The 18,053-nt window shown below is 45.3% G+C and overlaps 1 protein-coding gene across 2 annotated transcripts in view; it reads right to left on the bottom strand.

Annotated features, from left to right (window-relative positions):
* Positions 1 to 1,878: 1,878 nt before the first annotated feature.
* The window catches only part of stub1 (STIP1 homology and U-Box containing protein 1), a 42,131-nt gene continuing 25,956 nt past the window's right edge, over positions 1,879 to 18,053 (bottom strand). For both annotated transcript variants that reach the window (XM_038819259.1, XM_038819258.1), the window contains 5 exons: positions 17,207 to 17,372; positions 13,852 to 13,942; positions 11,593 to 11,649; positions 5,044 to 5,160; positions 1,879 to 4,932 (listed from right to left, as the gene is read on the bottom strand). In XM_038819259.1, coding sequence (XP_038675187.1) covers positions 4,807 to 4,932; positions 5,044 to 5,160; positions 11,593 to 11,649; positions 13,852 to 13,942; positions 17,207 to 17,372 — 557 coding nt within the window. In that variant the 3' untranslated portion in view covers positions 1,879 to 4,806. The remainder of the gene's footprint in view (positions 4,933 to 5,043; positions 5,161 to 11,592; positions 11,650 to 13,851; positions 13,943 to 17,206; positions 17,373 to 18,053) is intronic.

Genomic DNA, 18,053 nt, shown 5'->3' with positions numbered 1-18,053 from the left:
ATGTGTTGTGTAAACATGAGGCGCAAATTTGGATCTATTTTGATGATTAATTTTAGTTGATGTAGTTGTAGGGTGAACTTTAATACCTCTTGAGTCTACTCAAAAATATTTTTGTCATTGAAATGGCTGAGTTATCATTAGAAATTGTGAGCAAGTGTAGCCCTAGCTGCTGTGTATTTTGATCAACCACCTTGGCGTTATTTCAGGTGTTTGAACTGTTCTTTCTGATGATTAAGAGCTTGCAAACATTGGTGTTTTGTTGGGTTTCAGGAACAAACTGCTTTCCCTGCTGAAATGTCAGTTTTAAAGATAATTTTGCTTTCTGTACCTGTTAGTCACAATGCTAGAAATATGGACCCGTGCTATGGCTGATTATTATATAATGGTGCTTTGGGAACCTTGCCTGCTTGCTTGGGTATAGTTCAGATATCATGGAAATCATTCACCGCTTCAAGTCCTTGAGAATCTAATTAGAAATAATTATTTTCGGGTGGCTTGTGGCACAGTGGTTAGCACTGCAGCGCTGAGGACCCGGGTTATTGCACATTCTACCCATGACTACGTGGGTTTCACCCCCACACCCGAAAGAAGTGCTGGTTTGGTGGATTGGCTATGCTAAATTGCCCCTTAACTGGAAAAGAAAAATAATTTGGCACTCCAAATTTATTTTTAAAAATTATTTTCAATCATTTTTGTTTGTTACATTTAGAGTACCCAATTATTTTTTTCCAATTAAGGGGCAATTTAACATGGCTAACCCACCTAACCAGTGCATCTTTGGGGTGTGGGGGTGAAACCCACGTAGACACGGGGAGAATACACCGGATAAACAAAATCCAGACATCTTAGCAAGTTATTCCTTTTGTCTTATCCATCACTAGCACTCAAACAGCATTTCACCAAGGATTTTTAGAACCCACTCAATATTATTTTAAGAGGGAAGAGTAAAATCACACAATTCCATTTGTAGTTGGTACAGATCAACGTTTGGTTGCCTGATAACACTCTAAACATGGGTCCAAAGTGTTCTGCAGCTTCATTTGGGCCGTACACCCGAGGTGGAGTTTCAGCAGTTTGCACAGTCCCAGAAGGACAACGTCTTTCATTCAAACAATGACAGATGGAAGATCTCATCTCCATGCGTCACAGGCAGGATTCTCCCATCCCCCAGCCGCGTTGTTTCTTGGGTGACGCACCATTCTCTGGCAGCTGGTTTCTCTCCGCGCTTGTCAATGGGATTTCCTATCGAGGCCCCCCCCCCCACAGGAAACCCATGGGCAGGGGTATGCTGCCAGCAGGAAAAGATTCCCAACAACTGGAGAATTCTGGCCATGCTATCTCCACCCCAGCCTAAACCATGCTCGACAAGCCCAATTTAAGTCTTTAAAAATCTAACAGTGCTCCCATGCGTTATGATTGATGTGGTCAGTCAAGAATAGGTAGGGACTGAAGAATACCCCCCCCCCCCCCCCTAGCATTTGTGTATGCCGGTTTAGCTCACTGGGCTAAATTGGTGGCTTTTAAAGCAGATCAAGCAGGCCAGCAGCGCGGTTCGATTCCCGTACCAGCCTCCCCGGACAGGTGCCGGAATGTGGCGACTAGGGGCTTTTCACAGTAACTTCATTGAAGCTTACTCGTGACAATAAGCGATTTTCATTTCATTTCATGCGTTGGCATATGGGTTAGCTTTATTAGAGCCTGGGAAGTTATTTGCCTGTCTCCATCTGGGATGATGGAAAGGGCAGTGATGAAAGCACACCCAGGCGCAAGTTCCCTTTTTGGTTCAAAAAATAAACAAGACTCCTTCCAAATATACTTTTCACATACAAGAAAAAAAGTCATGGAACAATAAACACAAATTAATTCCTCCCATCAACATGTAGAAGAAACTCCTGTTACTTTATTAGATCACATGGTTGTACTCCGAGTCAGATGTTGATCAGGTAACATTGTCAATCAATTTCTGGAATTCATTACAGAATGTAAAACTTCCTCAACTATTATGACTAGTCAACACACTGTTAATCAAACACCGACTCTTGAAGTCTTAGACATAGTTTAAATCTGATTCAGGATGGGAGGATGGTTTCCCATCTCAGGCAGCTAATTGGACAGAGGCCTCAAACCCACGGCAAGAGGTGACTTGAAGACATCTCATTCAGAAAGTCTAGGATGCAATTCATGAAATGTTTGAGTAGCTGTAACAGTGGAGCAATACACTCAAGTTTGTTCCATACTTGACTAGGATTCATACTCTAGATTCCTGTGCCAGCAATGTTTCCTAGTCGTGGCCAAGTCACCCGAGGATCATTAACCCCAGACTGTGATCAATAGTCCTGGACAGCATTCAGAAAACCTGTTGCAAGTTAGGCTGCCCTCCTTTCTGGACAGTAAGAAGTCTTACAACACCAGGTTAAAGTCCAACAGGTTTGTTCCAAACACTAGCTTTCGGAGCACTGCTCCTTCCTCCCTTTCTGGAGGGACTGGGTGAGAGGAATGGATAAATGAAGTCAGACCAGACACATTCTTTGGCCGCAGGAGGAGCTCACAGAAATGACACACATCTTGAACTGACGTTGGTGCAGTGGAGTATTCTCTCTACAGTTCGAGGCACACAAGAGTAATTTGAGCCATGCTTCAGACTATCCAGACCATCCTACTCACAGTACGCATTAGCAAGTGCATTGCAAACTGTGAATTTGTGCAAATGTTCCATTTTGTGCCTATTTAGTAAAGCATACGCAAAAGAGACTTTACAACCACCTAGAAATCCATAGATAAAATATTTAATCTTCAAGGTAAAACTGAACAGAAATCATAACAGTTGCAAGTCTCCAGTCATTTTTTTACCCACACGTGAATGGATTGAAAGAGAGTTTACATATATTATATACAATGATCAACTAAAACCAAATGAACCATGAAGCTGATGGAGCAACTGCATATGAAGTTAGAATAGCCCATTCCACCAAAACCATGTACACAAAACAAAACTTATTTCTTGGACTGGAGTTCCTGATTGTATTCAGGGATATCATACAGACATTCACTGGCCACGGACTTATCAGTGACCAAAATTCCACTGGAAGCAGATGCAAACCAAAGCTATTACACCCGTAGGGTGGACACCAGTAGAACAACTATCTCCATCTCCCATCACTCCTTCAATGCAACAGGATACCACCCGTACTGAAACCCATATTTTACTGTGGTATCTCACCACCATCTCCATTTACAAGATCACAGGTAAGCAGGAGGGGGGGGGGGAGGGATGGGAGATGTCTCAGTATTGGCAGTTACAGAGCTGAATAACTTACAGAATAATCAATATCCCAATTATTTATAATTTTATTAACATAATGATTACCGTCTTTAAAAGGGACCTAACACCCGGGAAGTGGGAAGATTTCAGTATTCAGATTGTGCCAGATATAATCCGATCTTCTGAGAAGTATCAAAGAAAAGAAAATTGATGGGAATCAGGCTGCTAAGTGAAATACTGATAGAAATACACCCAAGACGGCAATCTCCTGGGCAACAGCACACTTTTCTCTGAAAGCTTTGTAAGATAGAACAAAAACGCCGCATGGGGAAAATAAGTAAGATTTTCACCAACAATTATCCTTGTGTTTAAAAGAGGGAAGGGTAAATTGAAAATATCTATGGAATGGGTTACATACCTGCTTTAGTATTCAGTTACTGCATGTAGACATTTCATACAGATTTGCAGCAAGTGATTAGTTTGTCCTTTCTAATGGACAAAGCTAGTATCTATGTTATTTTCGGCACAAGTCAGCATGTTGCTTCAGTCGCTGATCTAAAATGATCCATGGACACTTGCAAAAATAAAAAGAAAGGAATTTGCACTGAGGTCACAACTTTCTAAAACGTAATCACGGGCGTTATCCTCGATTCACAGATGGCAAGCACTTGCCCTTGTAGCTCCTGGTGTGATGTGCATCGATTAGTTAGGAACTTTTTAGGAAAGAAGGGAATTAAACCACTCAACTAATTCCACGGGGGAGGCCACACAGATCAGCTCCAAAATTTACTGGCTCACATTGACCCCACGCTCCCTGGAGCAGACCCAGGACTAGCACTGAACACAGTCATACATTCCGCTGCCCAATCCTACAATGTCCTCTTGAGATACACCAGCTGATGGTACCTCCATGCAACCATGGAGGACTCTGCAATCTGGATTCTTCCTGAACCAGCCTTCCAACTGAGAGGCAAAGCATTATGGGTGGCAAGCAGATCTAATGGGGGGGGGGGGCAAGGAATTAAATATGAACCGCGCATGAAACAAGTTTAGATCTGCCCTCAAAAGTAAACGCAAGAGACAAATGACACATTCAGTCGCACAGGCTGCTCAAGTGCACATGGATGTCAGGAGCTTTCATTTTTCAATGCGATCAGGTACCAATATTTCACAATCAAAAAACTCATCGCAAAGGTCTGCAGGGCTGAATTCAATTCATCTATCTCTCATCCTCAAGACTAAAATAGACAAAGAATCCAAAACGGTGTGACGGAGACCCCCCCCCCCCACTGCACCAAGCATTATCAAAGAGCCTGTAACACTTTAATAATTGTTCTAGGTTCAGATTTTCTGTGGCAAATGAGATTTATATACATGCACGTAAAGAAACTTAAACACAAGCAAAATGATAAGTGACCCCACAGGCACATCTCCTTTCTCTCCCTCGCTCGGTCTCTGTGGCTCGCTCACTCATCTGGTTAGTACACGTCATCGAGTTGCCTCTGCAGTGCAAATGTGCAAGTCCTGATGATGTTAAATCCAGTTCAGTACTCTTCCACCCAGCCATTTTCTGATATAAACGCGTCGATTACCTCCTTCATGGCCAGATTTGGAATCAGCTGTTCTTGGGTCAAAGGGCTTCGAGTTACAGGATCAAAGTGACCCACCCGCTGCAAAAAAAAAAGAGAAATATATGGATTAAATGCGTTTGCTTTGTTACACAGCAGAGGATCATAATACTCGATAAAGGTCACAATTCATCAATTTTTCCCTTTCTGGACCTGAAGGTGTTCCTCTATATCTTTCCTGTCGTACGTGATCCCACTTGGCGTGATGCACGGCTCCCTCATCAATTCAAAGCTGATCTTTCCACAAAGGTAGTCAGGAATATCCCGCTTCTACACAGAACAGAGTGGGTCACATTAGATACATTATAATAATAATAATAAGAGGAATTTCTGCTCATTTAATATATATTGATTAGCACTCAGTAATTATTCAATGAGCGATGATTGTCATAATTAATACCCAGATTGAAGAATTAATTATGGTACAATTATATTTAGTAAAGTGGAATTAATTTACAGCTTTTACATTCTTCCCAGTTTCAATTATTCACTACATAAATGAACAGAATCCTTTGATTAATTTGCCACAATGTAAAAACTCAAATTATACATAATTCAACTACAGCACTCTGAAAACAGAAATGTTTTAAAATTAAAATAAAAAACACAGGTTGGTTAGCTCAGTTGGCTGGACAGCTGGTTCGTGATGCGGAGCGAGGCTAACAGTGCGGGTTTAATTCCCGTACCGGCTGAGGTTATTCATGAACCTTCTCAACCTTCTCAACCTTGCCCCTCGTCTGAGGTGTGGTGACCCTCAGGTTAAATCACCGCCAGTCAGCCCGGTCTCAAAAAGGGAGAGCAGTCTACGGTCCGCTGGGACTGGGTTCAAATCCCACCATGGCAGATGGTCAATAAATAAACCTAGAGATGACCATGAAAGCATTGCCAATTGTGGTAAAAACCCACCTGGTTCACTAATGTCCTTCAGGGAAGGAAATCTGCCATCCTTACCCGGTTTGGCCTACATGTGACACCGGACCCACAGTAATGCGACTGACTCATAACTGCCCCCTCACTGAAATAGTTGAGTAAGCCACTCAGTTCAAGGGCAATTAGAAGTAGGCAATAAACGTTGGCCCAGCCAGTGACGCTCAAAACTTTTAAAAAGCGCATTTAAAACCAAATGATTTGCATCTATTATAATCACATTAATCACAGTCATGTTGCATTTTACCCAATTGGATTCTCATGTCCCAGTTATTAACTTGAACAGCACAGAACACTCCAGAAGACAATAATACCTGAAGACAAGTTTGATCCATTCTGGTTAAACAACAATCCACTCATAATTAATCTCGAATTTGGCACAGGGTTTATTAATTTATATCAGTGGTAGCTGCAACTTCTAACTATTTTGCTCACCCAAAATTCAGAAAATTGTGGTTTTCAGGGGTTGTGATCCTTACCACACCTCTCACACCACAAGACCTCCAACAGGATTCTGGACCTGAAATTATTCTCCAGTTGCAAGTATGAATAGGAAACCTACCTCCAAATGTCTAGCAATGGTGTTGTTGATCTGACTATTGGGTAACAGCCCAATTTTTTTATTATTCGTTCGTGGGATGTGGGCATCACTGGCGGGGTCAGCGTTTGTTGCACATCCCGGAGGGCATTTAAGAGTCAACCACATCGCTGTGGGTATGGAGTCACATTTAGGCCAGATCAGGTAAGGACGGCAGATTTCCTTCCTTAAAGGACATTAGTGAACCGGATGGGTTTTCATGACAATGGACAATGGTTTGATGGTCATCATTAAGACTTTTTATTTCCATTCCAGATTTTTATTGAATTGAAATGGGATTCGAACCCATGTCCCCAGAACACTACCCTGGGTTTCTGGATTACGAGTCCAGTGACAATACCACTACGCCACTGCCTCCTCTAACTAGAAGCATTAGACAGTCCGTCCTCCAATCTGTGCATGAGTGCCAGCCTAGACAGTCCAGGCAGCAAACCACATCTCCCCAAAAGACTAGACATTAAAAAACAATGTAAAATCAGTTACATGATGCAGCAAGACACAGTCGCACCACCAGCACAGGTGGTTGATTGCCACATTATGGGAGGAACCCCACCCCCCCACCACCTCCTCCCCAAAACTCGCCAATGGCCATCGGCAGGATCTTGTAGCCGCACTATGTCTACGGCGTTGAGTGTGGCTCACCCTACCCGCCATGGGGGGGGGGGCATTGCCTTCCCGCCTTTGGGAAAGGCAGTTTAGTGACCACAGAAGAGTCCAAACCAGAGGCGTAGAGAAACGCTTTTATTGTTTTGTTTTTTTAAAATAATTTTTATTCAAAATTTTCATAAAATATCAAAAAGTAATTTTTTTTTACAAAGAACAGAAAAAAAAGAAAAAAACAGTACCCTCCCCCCCCCCCCCCCCCCCCGCGCATACACAAAGGAAGAGGTAAATTAACACCCGCCATTCGCACAAACCCCCCCCCCCCCCCCCCCCCGTGTATACGTAGAGAAATTAATAAATAAATGCCCGCCATTAGCATAGAGCAACTATGCCCGTCCCTCCGGTCCAAAACAACGTAACAACCCCCCCCCCACCCCGGCTGCTGCTGCTGCTGGCCTTTTCCTATCGTTCTGCCAGGAAATCCAGAAATAGCTGCCACCTCCTGAAAAACCCCTGCACTGATCCCCTTAGGGCAAATTTCACCTTCTCTAATTTAAGGAACCCCGCCATATCATTGACCCAGGCCTCCACGCTTGGGGGCCTCGCATCCTTCCACTGAAAAAGAATCCTCCGCCGGGCTACTAGGGACGCAAAGGCCAGAACACCGGCCTCTTTCGCCTCCTGCACTCCCGGCTCTACTGCAACCCCAAAAATTGCGAGCCCCCAGCCCGGATTGACCCTGGATCCTACCACACTCGACACTGTCCTCGCTACGCCCTTCCAAAATTCCCCCAGCGCTGGGCATGTCCAGAACATATGGGCATGATTTGCTGGGCTCCCTGAGCACCTGATACACCTGTCCTCACTCCCGAAGAACCGACTCATCCTTGTCCCCGTCATGTGAGCCCTATGCAGCACCTTAACGGTTTTATTGTTAAGTAAACTATATACACAGCACAGTTCAGGTCCCAGCCGGGACCATCTATGCTCGGCTCCCACCTGGGCCGGCTTTTAGCGTAGAGTCCATTTGCTCCATTGGTGGACCCCTGCCCCTCCGCGGTGAAGCTCTTTTTAAACGAGGCTCATGGGAAGACTAACTGATCCACCCCAGTAGGTCTCATGCAGATTATAACATCTCCCCCCCCCCCTCCCCAAGTCAGAAGACCGGTCAGAGGAAGGTGGAGTAGGAGGGCATCGCTCTTTTTCTCCTGCAGGACCGGATCAGGGCGTATACCTGGACGGCGAACACCGTCTCCTTGCCAATCGCCCCGGGGGAGCAGTTGTACACCACCCGTTTTATCATCAGAAATCGGAGCCCGAGTCCTCGACCTCTCACATCTCTGCGTTCGGTCCCCCAGGGAGCAACGCCCTAGGATTCATTGGTATCGTGGCTGTCTTGATTTGCAACCAGTACCTCAAGAGGAGGTTCGCGTTGAGCTGGTCTCCTGTGTGAGGTGGTCTACGTGTTTCTGCATCACTCGGTCCTGAGCTCGAACCTGGCATGACACTAGCTCTGCCTGTCGAGCTACCATTCCTGGAACCCACTTGCCGTCATCCCCGAAGTTTCTAATATAAACTGCATCACCTGGCCCAAACAGCCTGGCCCACTTCTGGGCAATGTCCCTCCTGCTCCTGACTGCGGCATACTTTCCCGACAAAATCTGGGAACGCTCAGCTGAGGCGAGTTCGGAGACTTCAACCCATTAAAAGGTAAGCCGGTGCTACGGCATTTGGGGTGGTACTGTAACAAAATTAAAATCTGGCCAGTCGTGTGTCGAGAGACCCCGCGGTCTGTTTCTTCAAGCCTCTTTTAAAGCAAAGTCAACATGCAGCCACTCCCAAGGCCAGCCCAGCCATTCCCATGGGTGAAGGAGCACGGTGGGTGGGTGGGAGCCTCTGTTACTCCAGGCAAACGCCACATTGCTGAGCCAATCTCTCTATATTCGCATCCAGGCCTGACCACCAGACATAGCTTCGGGCAAGCATTTTCATTTTGGATACGCCTGGGTGTCCGTTGTGCACTCGCAGTATAAAATTCTGACCCTTGTGTGGGGCTCCATAAAAGAATGCCATCTTCAACTTTAAATTCTGATATTTCTGTCGAAAAAACCTTTAACTCATTGAGCAGTTGGCAGTGTTGACCACCGTATAGCATAATATGGTGGATTTTGGACAATAAAGGATCTGTTTGTGTCCACTCACCTATTTGGGCCGCCATGGCAGCAGGCAACGTATCCATGAATTTCAAAGTGGCTACTCCTTTGTCGGCTCTGGGGGAGTCGGGGGTCGTGTCGGCAGCAGAAGTTTACTCAGTGCATCTGCGTTTGCAATCTGTGTGCCTCAAATCTGTACTCGTATGCCGACTACAATAGGGCCCATCAGTTGATACAGGGTGGCGCAATGGGCGGGATAGCTTAATCATTCTTGAAGAATCCCAAAAGCTGTTTGTGGTCCACCAGTATTGTAAAACAACGCCCGTACACGTATTGATGGAACTTTGGGACTGTGAAAACTACGGCCAATCCTTATTTCTCGATTTGCGCGTAGTTCCAAAGAATCTGGTTTCAAATTCTGTTGCTCTGTTCTCAAGATCAGTTCCCTTTGGCTTATCTGATGTATCTTTGGTAGTCTTGTACATCTCACCTGGAATCAACTTCTCCAAGGTGTCTCTAGTTTCCTGCTGGCTGTTCACAATGGATCTGCTCTCAACTGATTAGTTGCCCACTCATTGTCAGCCTGTGCACAGTCCAGCTGAGAACCGTCAGTCTTGCCGGTGTCCTGCACAGCTTGTATGCTACTTGTGATCATCTCCTCACTACTTGCAAATAAATAGACCTCCATAGTCATCCTCGTCTGGCTCATCACCAGTCAGATTACAGATATCCGATGTCGCCCCGGTATGCAATTTCCATCTGTTTATCGGTTCCGCCAATCTTTATTTGAATTGTCAACTCATCATGATTGGTCGCGATTGGTGTTTAGCTTCAGAAATTTCCTGTCGACCCGTGTCTACACTTTCCATTGTGTCATTACAGAATGGAGCATCTAATCTGAATATATCTTCCAAATCTACTTCATCTTCTACAATGTCGGGTTTATCCGCTTGATTTTTATATTTGGTTAAATTTACTTCTTGTTTCATGCTGTATACTTCTTGTACAGCTCCTCGTGGAGATTTCCTCACTGCGAGGCAAAATGATTTCGTTTGCTGCATCTCGCGCAGGCTTTGTCGAAGGCTGGGCATTTTATTCTTGGGTGTGCGTGGCCACAACGCGTGCACGTCCGGACGCTCGTGATGTCATGCGCATGCGCAAAACAGTCGACTTGCGGAGCGTGCAGTTTTTTCCAGTGCGTCTGCGCAAAATGGCCGCCGTCCAGATCGCGTTGATTTTTTAGCTGCACCAGATTCAATGGCGTCAGCCACGTTGCGGACTTTCGCACCACATTCCCGGCTGAATATTTCAAAACATTTATTTTTAGCAAGTTCGCTCGCACGGAACATTTTAGCAGGATCTTCTAGCGTTATCTTTTGTTGCCTTTGCAATCTTTCACAAAATTTTTCATTGCTTTTAACCTCACAATGTCTAACAAACATTTCAATAACTGTGTTATAGTGCTTTTTAGCAACTTCATTCTCAAAGTAGAACGAGTTATATATTTCTAAAGCCAGTAGCCCAGCCATTAATAAGAACAGCGCAACCTTTTGCTGATCACTCTCCGCATCGAGGTTAAAGGCTGAGAGGTACAGTTCCAACTGTTTGAAAATTTTCCAGTTCATGTTTACTTTACCCGATGTCCTGAATGGCTTTGGAGTCTGCAGACCCTCCACGAAGCTTCGACTGGGTATTTCTTTTTCAACACTGCTGGTTGTTGCGATCGGAGTCTGGTTGAGATTTGTTTCCCTCCCCCCCCGATCTTTGAGATTTCTTTCTTTCTCTCTCTAAATCTAACCTTGGTGACCATTCCTGGTATCATGTGAGAACCTGGTACCTTAATATTTCCACTCCTGGTAGCATGTGATGTTCTCCGTTGTGTCTATCAGGATGTCTTGAGAACATAGTGTTAACAAAGAACATCAAGCTATGTTACTGAACAAAGCTGATTTATTTACACTACTTAAATAAGATTCAAACAAGTCAACAAGGTAGAAGTTATAAAATTAAACTATACGATATCTCAAACTACATTTGTATGACTGATCCTTATCTCTGGTGGTGAGAAGTATTAACATCAAATTGTTAACCCTTTATATTCCTTACAATACACATTGTTACACGCCCCTCAGCGGTGAAGCTCTTATTGAACGAGGCTCATGGGAAGCTAATTGGTCCGTCCCTGTAGGTTTTGTGCGGGTTATAACAGTTGGAATATTACTTTCCTTTTGTCATCCAGATTCGGCACCATATATTTTCTCCGCCCTATCTCTCCCCACACCTCCTGCTGTCTAGTGCAAGCGTACATTAGAGGAATAGGGTTGTATGAAAAATAAATGTTTTGATGCCAATGAAAACTAGAACCAGTTTGACCTTTATGGTTGGAGCATCAACCCTTAATTTTCCCATTCAGTAACCCACCTTTCTCTTTTCATCCACCTGGGAGAATAAATCATCCATCTCGTTCATGTATTTGTCCTGTGAAATACAAGTAAAACAAATAGTTAAAACAGGAGCATGGGCAGCACGGTGGCCTAGTGGTTAGCACAACCGCCTCACGGCGCTGAGGTCCCAGGTTCGATCCCGGCTCTGGGTCACTGTCCGTGTGGAGTTTGCACGTTCTCCCCGTGTCTGCGTGGGTTTCGCCCCCACAACCCAAAAATGTGCAGAGTAGGTGGATTGGCCACGCTAAATTGCCCCTTAATTGGAAAAAATAATTGGCTAATCTAAATTTAAAAAAAAAAAACAGGAGCATGAACACGTCGGGCGCTCAGTGGCACAGTGGTTAGCACGGCTTCCTCAGCGTCAGGGACCCGGGTTCGATTCCGGCCTTGGGTCACTGTCTGTGTGGAGTTTGCATGTTAGCCCCGGGTCTGCGTGGGTTTCCTCCGGGTGCTCCGGTTTCTTCCCATAGTCCAAAGATGTGCGGGTTAGGTGGATTGGCCATGCTAAATTGCCGCTTAGTGTACAAAGGTTAGGTGGGGTTACAGGGATTGGGCCTAGGTAGGGTACTCTACGGAGGGTCGGTGCAGATTTGATGGGCCGAATGGCCTCCTGCTGCACTGTGGGGATTCTAAGAAGCATTTTACCCACGTTTATAAATACTATACTACTTTGTTTGTGCAGAAAATCTTCAAGTTTGTTTTTCTTTCATTTAATCCTTCCACCGTCATCAAGCAAACAATAGGAATGTGGGACACAATCCAACTACGAGGAGAAAATAATGGGCAGGGAGGCAGAGGACATACTTACTTTTATCTGTCAACAACATACGCTCAACTTGACAGTTTTTTAAAAAAAAGATAGCAGGTGAAGGTTGATCCAAATCTCAGTAGTATTAAAGCCAATGAGGTTGCCAACAAAAATGGAGCACCTCAGTTCAACATTTGATTTGGTTTTGGTATATTTTATTCTGTCACAATCGATAGAGGACTAAACTCAGCATCACCACAGAAAGTGTATCCCAGCTCAGCCGGTACGGGAATTGAACCTGCGCTGTTGGCTTCGCTCCGTATCGCAAATCAGCTGCCCAGCCAACTGAGCTACGCGACCCCTATTTTAGCTCAGTTGGCCGGACGGCTGGCTCGTGATGCGGAGCGAGGCCAGCAACGCGGGTACAATTCCTGGACCGGCTAAGGTTATTCATGCCTTCTCGACCTTGCCCCTCACCTGGGATGTGGTGATCCTCCAGTTAAGCCACCACCAGTCAGCTCTCAAAGGGGAGAGCAACCTATGGTCATCTGGGACTGTGGCGATATTTATAAACTACATTTTGAATGATGAAACTGAATAGGGAGTGCCACCAGATTCAATTTTCCAAGAAACAATGTGATGAGGGTGAAGTCTTGGATCTGGGGTACTCTATTCATGGCAATGTCTGGTTACAGAACATGCCATTAACACAAGAAAAATGTGCTAGAAAAACTGAACTGTAACCCGCATTCAATTTTCTACTGGTTAAAATAAATGAAAGAGAATATAATCTCCATAGCTATGAAACAACAGGGGGAGTTTACAAAGGCAACGGAAGTCTCGGTTGCGGACACTTTGCGAAAGGGCCACCAAACTACAAGCCAATCAGGCAATTCACGGGCCACCAGTGGGCCTTCCAAGGGATCAGAACCCTTGGATGGAAGTCCCACCCACCGAATTCTGCTGGCAAATCAGAGGCCAGCAGCTCCACTGAACAGCAGCGCACACCAGGTAGGCAATAGCTGCTGCCAGAACACAATCCACTGAAGGCCAACGATTGCGGAGTGACTCAAGCCAAAGGTAAGTGATGGTGGGAGGGTTTGAGAGGGTGGAGTTGATAGATGCATTTGCTGCTGGGTTAATGTGTGCAGGAGCGGCAGGAAGAGGCACTCAATTGTTCACTGAAGGAGGTGGACAAGAGGTGGATAGGCTGACCACGGGCCTTCCCAACATGGATTTAATCAAGGTTTCACCACAATCAAACATCCTCCTCGCCTCCGAACTCACCACAGGGGAGCACATAAAATAATGTCTGAAAAGGAAAATAACCTGTACGGAACTGATCCAATTCTCAGTACCATTCAAATAATTTTAACAATGAACAGCATTCCCTCACTGGACTCCTGAAGACCAGAGATTGTACAGCTCTGTTATTCCATTTTAGCACGCAACCAGTGTAACATTCACCACAGTGAAAACAGGCCTTACATGCTTGGCTTCTATCTTTGCAATTTCCATTCGGATTCGGCAATCATCCATGTTCTCTTCATAGTGTTTCCGTTTACATTGTTCCACTTCCCTAGTGAATGAAAAGAATGAATACTGTAACGACCTGTACATCCCTGTGCCACGGAACCTGACACGTTACACTTACTGCAACAGTTTATTTCCTGTCAGCAGAGCGGCAGAACTGCTTTGATTTTGGAGGGTTCTGAAGTCAGAGGCCAAAGATCACAGGATCCTTACTGTGCAGAAGGAGGCCATTCGGCCCACCGAGTCTGTACTGGTTCTCTGAAAGAGCATTCTACCTAGTCCCACTCCCTGCCTTATCCCTGTAACCTTGCACATTCTTTTCAGATATCAATCCAATTCCCTTTTGAATATCCCGATCAAATCTACCTTCCAGGATGTTTGTTCCAGACTCCAGCCACCCTCTGGGTGAAAACATTCTTTCCTCGCATCACTTTTACCCCTTTTGCGAAGTACTTTGAATCTGTGCCCTGTGGTCCATGATCCTCTCTTGTGCAGGATCGGTTTCAGTATTCACCCTGTCCATACTCCTCAGGATCATGAATACGTCCACCTCAGCCTTAATTTCCCCAAGGAAAACTGTCCCCACCTGACCAATCTATCCTCGTAGCTACAGTTCTTTATCTTTGGAATCATTCCTGTGAATTTCCTCTGCACTCTGCCCAATGCCTTCACCTTCTTTCTGAAGTGTGGCCCCAGAACTGGACGCAGTACTCCAAATGAGGCCGAACTAGTGTCTTGTACAAGCTTCAACATAGCCTCCTTACGCCAGGATCCTTCCTACACACACTTACCATAGTACAACCTGAAACGTATCAGAAGAACTCAGTCATTCCTGGATTTGCACTGAGGATTCTAGGAGTTTGTAAAGGCAGCGACGGAAGGTCTTGTGGCGCAGTGGGCATGTCCCTACCTCTGGGCCAGAAGCTCCCGGTTCAAGTCCCACTTCAGAACTTGATGGCAACAGAAGGTGCAATCATCACCTTCAAATAATTATCAACCTGTAAATTCGTCCAATACACAGATGGTTAAGAGGAGAGTTTCCTGGTCAGCCATACTCCATAATGCAGCGGCAAACCACAGCAGTACTTTGCAGTGCTATGGACCAATCCAGTGGGAGTCCATGGGCATCCTCATGGCAGGGTACCCGAGGAGCCTCCGCCCAATACTTACAGGATAGGCTATTCAAGCTGGGGTGAGACCAAAGATTCCCATTACAAAGAGCTCACAATCTAAGGTGGCCATCAGCTGGCACATTGACGGTAGCATGCCAGGCAAGCAGGCTCCAAATGGCACTCACTGAAGTGTCCAGGCTAACACTGGACCGTGAAGATTTAACTCTTGCAATTTTCTTGGAAAATGTGTTTTTGAAAAAAACACATTTGAATTACATAGGGATCAGAGATATCACTTTACCCATCGGCTGTTGGGAAACCTCTGCGTTTAATGGGCACAGTATGGTGCTGTTGGAGGCACAGGCAGGTAACCTTGTTTAAACTACTCCCCGACTTCACCCTCCCCAACTCTGTAACTTCGGGTACCACAAGTATCTTCCCACCATCCCACAAAATACATTGCCTCATGCATTCCCCTGAAATTCCCACCATTAGCTACAGCGCCTTCCTCCTCCTAGGCCCATCACTATCCAAAATTCACGACCTTCCGATTTCACTGACCAAATTTTTGTTCAGCCCTCCCAATATTTTGCTTTCGTCTTGTCACACATTCAGAATGCCTTTGGACGTTTTCACTCCGTTAAAAGATGTGAGATAGATTCACGTTGTCATTGTTGTTGAGTGCTTAAACAACGCACAGCCACAAATGCAAACACATTCCTGGTCGCTGTTCAAACTGCTTAAACCTTTGACACAATGTGCAAAATTAATGCCAAAAGTGCAACGAGAACCCAAACTGAAACCTTTGAAATCTGAACCGGAGGAAAATAAAAACTGCGAGCGTGAATTTGAACAGTTATGGTCGGGCAGATACAACCCGTACATGAAGGGCGCAATCTACCCGAATGGGGACAGAGTCCAATGGCACATGAGATTAGCCGGGTATTTCCCGGCGCTCGGAGTGCTGGGAATCACCCCGCTATCAAACTCCCACCCGGGTAGATATGGGGCTTCAGCGGGAACTCAGTGCAGAAGGAGATCGGGACGCCATTTGTAAATGGCTCCCCACCTCTCTAGCCCTGAACATGACGCCCAAACCCCTCTACCCCAAGCCCCAACTCATTATAAGGAAGTCCCCACCAAGCCACGCCCGCACTCACACGCAGGACACATCCCGGCCCGATCGCCGCCACGCAAAAAATGTCAGCTTGGCAATGTCAGCCTGGCACTGCCCCAGCCAGCTGGCAGTGCCACTTGTGCACCTTGGCAGCTCCAAGGCAAGTGGATTAGGTCCCACGCCTTGGTTAGATCTCGGGAACGTATATTACAGTGAGACTAGCTGTCTCACTCTGAATATGCAGATTTGCCAGAAAGTGATCCCACCATCGCAACATCTTGCGAGACAGCCTTAGGTCTCGTGGGGTGTGGAGAGCCGGGTAAATCCTGGAAATGGGATCTCCTGGCATCTGCTTGTCAGATTGCACCGCGCTGCCTTTCCGGCACAATACGACCGGTAGATTCCGCCCTAAAACTGCAAAACTAAATCACAAACTTAATTCGTTTTTTGTGATTGCCAAGATGATTATCGTCAATGAATATAGGTTCACACTCCTTTAGTGGCACACCCCAAGCAGCAGAATTCCTCACGTAATTCCACCACTAACAATCTGTGGAATGAGTTGGTTAAAAAAAAAGCCAGGAGCAATGGTTTCTCTGCCCCATATTTAATACAGCTTAGACATCTACCTTTCAGATGGTTTCTCTGCCCCATATTTAATACAGCTTAGACATCTACCTTTCAGATGGTTTCTCTGCCCCATATTTAATACAACTTAGACATCTACCTTTCAGATGATCCATTTTCCAGACAACAAGGGTGGCAAAAGCACCCAAAAAAGTCAACAGAAATACTGAGGTCAGAAGTGAAATTGTCACAAAGTGTTACATTCGGGATTAATGTTATTCCCAAGTGTCAAGGATGTTTTTCCTTTCCTGGACCCAATGCCGCACCTTGTCCTGAGAGCGCAGGCTTCTGACAAGGGACAAAAGTGCTCCATTCCACCCCCCGCCTTCTTTGCAATACCCACAGCTTCAATGAATATAAAATTAAACATGCCCTTTCAAGGTATTTGCGACTTCAGCCGTTTAGTTGTTCTCTGTCCGATAAATAGAGGCAATCAAAACAATCCATTGCATACCTTTCCTTTTCTGAGAGGATCAATTTCGTGAGGTAGTCGTGGAGGTCATTCTCCTGTTGAATTCTTTTATCTTCAATGCTGTTCCATCGCTTTTTCTTCGCTATCCTCAGAGCACTTGGAATATCATCCCCAAAATTCAGTCTTTGTTCTTTTGCTAAATTATAAGCTGGGGAAAAGAGAGTTTTTACACAAGCTATAAAAACTGAAAGCAAGAAGTCACCCAAGCCTCCCAAGAATGAGCAGGGCTCAAATAAAGGTAGCCATGACTTAACAGATAGCAGCCCTTTTCATACTTTTAACCAAATATAAACCACGCAACTGCATCAAACGTTACCAAGATCAGAAGTGGAATGGTCAGAAAGTGCTATATTTGGCATCAATATTGCTCGTAAGCAGACAGGAAGTTTTTTTTAATGCATGCAACCAATGATGGACCTAATCTGAGAGTGCACATTGCTGCTGAGGGCAGCTAAAAATGTGTAACCCACCCTCCACCATGCCCAGACTTCTCAGTAACATCAGCTAGCTTAAATGAGAAAACGTACTCTGAACAGAACAATGACGAATTATAATAACTTTTTGGGATTAACATCACCTCAAACTATTATCTCTCTTTAATTTCCATTAATAACAGCAGCCTGTTGGGGTCGGCACGGTGGTTAGCACTGCTGCCTCACAGTGCCGAGGACCCAGGTTCGATCCCGGCCCTGGATCACTCTCTGTGCAGAGTTTGCACATTCCCCCTGTGTCTGTGTCGGTCTCACCTCCACAACCCAAAACATGTGCAGCGCAGTAGATTGGCCACGCTAAATTGCCCCTTAATTGGAAAAAATACTCTAAATTTATT

This window comes from Scyliorhinus canicula, chromosome 15 (assembly GCF_902713615.1).
Source record: "Scyliorhinus canicula chromosome 15, sScyCan1.1, whole genome shotgun sequence".
Lineage (NCBI taxonomy): Eukaryota > Metazoa > Chordata > Chondrichthyes > Carcharhiniformes > Scyliorhinidae > Scyliorhinus > Scyliorhinus canicula.
This window is presented reverse-complemented; position numbering and strand designations above follow the sequence as displayed.